Genomic DNA, 6,651 nt, shown 5'->3' with positions numbered 1-6,651 from the left:
ACACGGGCCCCCTCATGCCGCGGGCCCCGTAGCAGCCGCTACTGCTGCTACGGCGGTAGTTACGCCACTGTACAGCACATTTATATCTAGTGACTCACAGGTGATGTTTTCTCTGATTAGAGTCATTCAGGGGACACATGGGACAAAGGACACATTGTGCAATGGACACATGGGGCAGAGGACACATGGGGCAAAGAACACATCGTGCAATGGACACAAAGGGCAGAGGACACATCGTGCAGTGAACACAAAGGGCAGAGGAAACATCTTGCAGTGGACACATGGGGCAGAGGACACTATAACGATGAGGAGGTTTCCACATACTGTAACACAGTAAATCATAAAAGGAATAAAAAATAGCAATATTCTAAAACTGCAGCGAGCTGGGAATCCTAACAGTTGGGTTGTGTTAGGGCTCATGCACACAACCGTTGCTTTCTACATCATCCTATTCATTGTGTTTTGAGAATAGCATACTAAACCATTCATTGCTATATAGCCATGCACACATCATTATTTTTTTTGCGGATCCGTGTGTATGTTCTGGCAAATTATAGATCAAGTTCTATTCTTGTCCATGCTTACGATCCATCTTACTTATTCTAGTGTATGGGTCCTCAAAAACATAGGACAGCACACGGAAGCCACTAGGATCTGTGCTTTCCTGTCCACAAAATGGAAACAGTCGTGTGAATGATGCCTTACATTGTAGTTTTCTATTTCCTACAGAAATAAGAAATGTATTAGAAAAAAAAAGTGCCTATAAAAATAAGTAAAATAAAGATATGAGCCAAACGTAAAAAAATAGCTTTTATTAGAAGGGGGAAGGGTTTAATTTTAACTTTATAAAAATGTTAGCTATAGGGTTACCTGAGGGACGCTATAGGGTTACCTGAGGGAGCCAAAGGCAACATAGGAGACCAGTACCCTACAGATTTTGCATTACGCCTCAGGGTCAGAGCATTGACGTCGAGAAGTGCAAAGGGAGAACCACACAAGTGGTTGGACTTAAATCAATTGTATAATAAAATAAGTTTTCTAATGGCTTCCTTGATGTCTTTATTTCTCAAACTGTAAATTAAAGGGTTAACTAACGGCGTCACCACAGTGTATATGATAGAAAAGACTTTACGTATAGCAGTAGACTCTCTAGTTTCTGGGCTCAAATAAATAGAAAACAGAGCCCCATAAAATATGGACACCACGGAGAGGTGAGAGCCACAGGTGGTGAAAGCCTTCTGCCTTTGGGTGATGGACTGGAGACTCAGGATCGTGAAGACGATATAAACATACGAGATGACGACTATTAGGAAAGGGCACACCAATACAGGGAAGCACAGGACTAATGCCAGCACCTTGATCTTGAATACACTTGAACATGAAAGATCTAATATAGGATCGATTTCACAAAAGAAATGATCAATGACGTTGGACCTACAGAAGTGAAGCTGAGATATATTGACTGATTGAGTTAATGCTACAGAAAAACCTAAGATCCAGGATAAAATGATGAATTTCAGGCAAACTATAGAGCTCATTATGGAGTCGTAATGCAGAGGGTGACATATGGCCAGATATCTGTCGTAGGACATCACTGTCAATAGAAAACATTCCGAAGCTTCAGAAAAAGCAAAGAAAAACAACTGTGTGATACATGCGGGAAGACTTATGAAGAAGCCGTTGTGCAGAACCACAAGAAGCATGTTCGGGACAATATCTGAGGTCAGCATGATGTCCGATGTGGTGAGTTGTGAGATGAAGAAGTACATGGGACAGTGGAGGTTCTTGCTGAAAGACACCAGGGTGATGACCAAGAGGTTCCCACAGATAGTGGTGAGGTAAATCAAAAGCAGTAGAAAAAAGAACAAAGTTCTGCAGCTACTGAGACCTGGAAATCCGAGAAGAAGGAGAGAAGTTACGTTGTTCTTTTCCATGTCCTGTAAAACAGATATTTGTAAAACAGAAATAAAAAAATAAAAACTTAGGCTGTGTTCACTTCTGCGTTTGTGCCACCGTTGGGAGCCCCTGTCACGTATTTGGCCCAAAATGCCAGAAATAGTAGCGCAGCATAATTGACATCACATATGATGGAAACATGACGGAACTCATGAAGATAACGGGTTCTACTAGGTGGTAATGGAGTCCGTCATGTATGGATCTGGCACTTCCATTTTTTTGTTGTTGTTCTGGTCTTATGATGGAGCAGAATGTAGAAATGGGAAAAGCACTCCTTGTAGTTCCTATGGATTCTATGGTGGGCACCAAACCAATGGCATAGTCCCAATCAATCCCAAAATTTCACAGGGAAATGAAAAGTTCAGCAGCACTCAGAAGGTGGAGATAAATCAACAGTGGTTCATTCCAGAGTGCAACGTTTCGGCTTGTGTAAGCCTTCATGGTGTCATGCAAGTATGCTTGATAAAGGCTTACACAAGCCCAAACGTTTCACACTGGAATAAACCACTGGTGATTTATCTCCAGCGTCTGAGTGCTGCCTACCTTCTTTATTTCCCTTTATGGTGGAGCAGAGCAACAGAAACCCCAAACACAGGTGTGAACTCAGTCTAAGGAGCTATGCACATGCCCGTACGGATACACACAGAGTACCTGCAGCTCCACACTATAGAGACATACTGTAGAATGAATGTCTGTGTGCTACGTGTGGTACCTCCTTATGGCACCGCATTACTAGAAGCAATGCTCCCTGAAGCAGAGTTTAATGTAACATATCTTTCATATTGTTTTCCATTGCATTCATATTTTTGTGCCTCTGCACAAAATCTGAGATATTTAGAAAAATAGAGAGGAAGACAGAAACAAAGAAAGTAAGAAAGAATGAAATTGACAAAGAAAGAGAGAGAAAGAGAAAAGGAAAGAGAAAGAGGGAAAAAGAAGTAAGAAAGAACGAAAGAGAGAGAAAGAAAGAAATAAAGAGGGAAAAAGAAGAAAGAAAGAGGAAGAAAGAGGGAAAAAGTAGAAAGAAACGAAAGAAAGAAAGAAAGAAAGAAAGAAAGAAAGAAAGAAAGAAAGAAAGAAAGAGAAAGAAAGAAAGAAAGAAAGAAGGTAAAGACGTTTGATTTGTACTTACGAGTTTCTTGTCCTGAGTTGGATGATGTGAATGTAGAGACAGATGCTGTGATATATATTACACTGCCGCTTCTTCTGTCTTTTATAGGTCGTTGCTTCCATCTCTGTGGACTGTCCTGTGGATCTCTGGGGCGCAGCGTGTAGTAAATATAGATGAAGATAGAAATACATGAAATGTATCGTCAGCTGTAATGTGAACGCTCATCTGTCATTATATCCTGTAGAGAACATTAAAGTTCATCCAATGACATGAATGATTTTATTTTTGGCTCTATAATATGTTATGTAAACTTTAGTTTTAAGGGGTTAAACCCCTTCCCGACATCCGCCGCATATATACAGCGCTGTCGGGCAGGGCTTCCCGCAAAGCGCAGTACAGTTACATCACGGTGATAGACCATTACATCTGATGTAATGGCCAGAACCGGAGCTAGCCTCCTATCCAGCCGATTAACCCCTCAGTTGCTGCGTTCAATAGAGATCACAGCATCTGAGGGCTTTTTAGCCACCGCCACCCCAACAACATGATCGCTGGGTTTCCGGTGGCTGCAATGGCAACCGGAGGCCTAATAATGACCTCCCAGTCTTCCACAACGGAAGTCTCCTATGCCCCGCTTGGAGGCGGACCTAAAAAGCTTCCGGTACAACGGCAAGATGGCGCTGGCTCAGCTTTCGGCTCAGAAGCTGAGTTGGCGTCATCAGCAGTGGGTGTCTGCTGTATGTTACAGCAGACACCCTGCTGTAACAGCAGGAACCGGAGAAAGCTCAGATCCCTGCCATTAAACCCTTAGAGGCAGCGATCGAAAACCACTGTCTCAACCTAGGCTATCAATCAGCACGTCTTCCTCCTGAAGCGTAAATCTACTTATCCTCTACTCGCTGGATGTTTGTGGGAATTAAGTATGACTGTCCCAAAATTAAAGGATTACTAAGGGTTTATTGAGTGCCTAAAACAGTTAATACATGTGTAAAGGATCTGCCAGGCACAGGTTCTGTGTCAACGCCCATAGGTAATCAGTCTGCACCTGCTTCTATGTCTGTGAGACTGACTCCATCTTCCACCACTCAGGATGGCAGGCTTAGGAGTGGGTGAGCCTATCACAGCCTGGCCAGACGGAGCTAGCTCCCGCCCTCTGTCTATTTATACCTGCCTTTCCTGTTCCTCCTTGCTTGTGATTCTTCTAGTTTGGTTTCCTGACCCTGCTGCATCTTCTTGAACTATTTGACCCTGCTTCATACTGACCCTGGCTTACTGACTACTCTCCTGCTCTGCGTTTGGTACCTCGTACACTCCTGGTTTGACTCGGTTCGTTCACCTCTCTTGTTGCTCACGGTGTTGCCGTGGGCAACTGCCCCATTTCCCTTAGCTTTGTGTACCCTTGTCTGTTTGTCTGTTGTGCACTTACTGAGCGTAGGGACCGTCGCCCAGTTGTACCCCGTCGCCTAGGGCGGGTCGTTGCATGTAGGCAGGGACTAAGTGGCGAGTAGATTAGGGCTCACTTGTCTGTTTCCCTACCCCCATCATTACAACATGTTTTGTTTTTTGTTTTTTTGGTATTGTTGTAATCATGGAAATTGTCGCGCCGTCTCACCTCTGCTGTAGGCCAAGGGAAGAACAATGTCTATTTTGTAACTGGCCCCGTGATTTATTGGTTAGGAGTCGGTTGCACTTTCTATAACTACATTCTGTTTTGATGTACTCTATCTACATATATTAGCTTGAAGTATGCTGTCAATTATTAATAGCTACTCCTGTGGCTCAGCCGAGAAGAGATGCTGTGCAAATATCTGGTATGTTATGACTAAGGGATATTCATTAACACCCAACACCCCTTGAGTGTCCTTATTTCTGATTACAGTCGCTATCTATCTGCTCTGTTCTCTTTGCCGGTATATTAGATGGCTAAGCGCTGTGGACTTCTGTTTTGTGATTTTCAGCACCTCCGTAACCCTTTTTGTGTTTTTCCTGTGTATTCTCCAGAGGAAATTGCTTTTGGACTTTCTTTTATTGTTTTATTGTGGGTGGGTTGTTCTTTTTTTCTCTCTCTCCTTCTCCCTTTTACTCTCTCTACTCTTGGAGACACAATGACTTTATCTGGACGGACGGATTTGGTAGTGGGGTCACTTAATATCAAAGGCTTCCATAGCCCTGAGAAGCGCTCGATTTTAATGAATTTATTGAAAGGTAAAAAAAAAACTACAAGTGGCTTTTCAAGAAGAAACCCATTTGAGTGAACGAAAACCATTGAAACTTACAAGCTCATGGTCTCCTAAAGAATACCACAGTTATACACCGGACCTGAAATCCAGAGGAACTAGTACTCTTATCTCTCATTCCCTTCCATGAGAATTTCTTGATTCCCGCAGTGATGAGGATGGTCCAATGCTGCTTCTAAATGGTTCTATTGCCTCTCAGGTTTATACCGTTGCCACAAATTATTTATCTAGTGTAGGGCAAGGTTTTACCTACTTTTTTAGAGGTATTGGAGGATTTTGGAGAAGACACTATAGTTATGGGAGAGGATTTTAATGTCCCACTTGAACCGAACCTGGATGTGTCTACTGGCTCATCGGCAATGTCATTTTCCCAAATCTGCCGCATTAAACGTTTATTACACGGCAATCATCTGGTGGATACTTGGCGTTTACTTCATCCTGTAGAACGAGATTTCTCATTTTATTCCATGGCACATGATACATATTCTAGGCTTGACTTTTTTTATTAAACATCACAATTTGCCCTCTTTACAATGTTCCACCGATGATGCGATAACATTCTCAGACCATGCTCTCAAGTCCCCTATTCCCTTCCAGTGGCAGCGGAAGCTGAAGGACTCTTTACTTGAAGATGAGACTGTGGTAATGGATGCCTAACGCTCTATCTCGGATTTATTTTTATTTAATGATACAGAAGATGTAGATCCTGGTACACTCAAGGAAGCTCATAAATGTGTGATTAGAGGGTTGTCCATCAAACAGGGAACCCGCCTGAAAAAAAGACCACTCTCTAGCTATTAATACCTCACTGTCACAAATGAAAGAACTGTAACTTTCTCATGAACAGTCACTTGATAGTGAGATTAGTTTACACAACTCAGAAAACAATTTCTTGGATTTAATGTTGACATATTGGTACCTAACATCGGGAATGTCTCCTCTCCCTTACGCCGTGCATACAGATGTAGCCAAGTTTATCTTGATTCTGATAACTTGCTGCAGCGTGATATCACACAAAAAAAGCCATTAAAAAAAGTCATTGAAAAAGTCATTGGAAAAAGTCTCCAGACGAGACATTAAAGTTACTTGCCACTGTGTATTTAATGCCTTAAGAGTCAAGATAAAGACGGCAACATCTGTAGGCTCTGCTTATCTCCTCTCCCTTCCTCCATGCATAGGCCCTGCTTATCTCCTCTCCCTTCCTCCATGCATAGGCTCTGCTTATCTCCTCTCTCTTCCTCCATGCACAGGCTCTGCTTATCTCCTCTCCCTTCCTCCATGCATAGGCCCTGCTTATCTCCTCTCCCTTCCTCTGTGTACAGGCTCTGCTTATCTCCTCTCTCTTCC

General features: G+C 42.8%; 1 protein-coding gene across 1 annotated transcript; it reads right to left on the bottom strand.

Moving 5' to 3' along the window:
- Positions 1-565: 565 nt before the first annotated feature.
- On the bottom strand, positions 566-1,934 carry LOC142750771 (olfactory receptor 1500-like). The gene is made up of 2 exons (XM_075859748.1): positions 1,133-1,934; positions 566-723 (listed from the first exon to the last, which is right to left on the bottom strand). The coding sequence occupies exons 1-2, from the start codon at positions 1,932-1,934 to the stop codon at positions 566-568; spliced, it is 960 nt and encodes a 319-aa protein (XP_075715863.1).
- Between the last annotated feature and the right edge of the window lie 4,717 nt (positions 1,935-6,651).

This window comes from Rhinoderma darwinii, chromosome 3, assembly GCF_050947455.1.
Source record: "Rhinoderma darwinii isolate aRhiDar2 chromosome 3, aRhiDar2.hap1, whole genome shotgun sequence".
Taxonomy (NCBI): domain Eukaryota; kingdom Metazoa; phylum Chordata; class Amphibia; order Anura; family Rhinodermatidae; genus Rhinoderma; species Rhinoderma darwinii.
The sequence above is the reverse complement of the archived record's forward strand: the minus strand, read 5'-3'. Positions and strand labels throughout refer to the sequence as shown.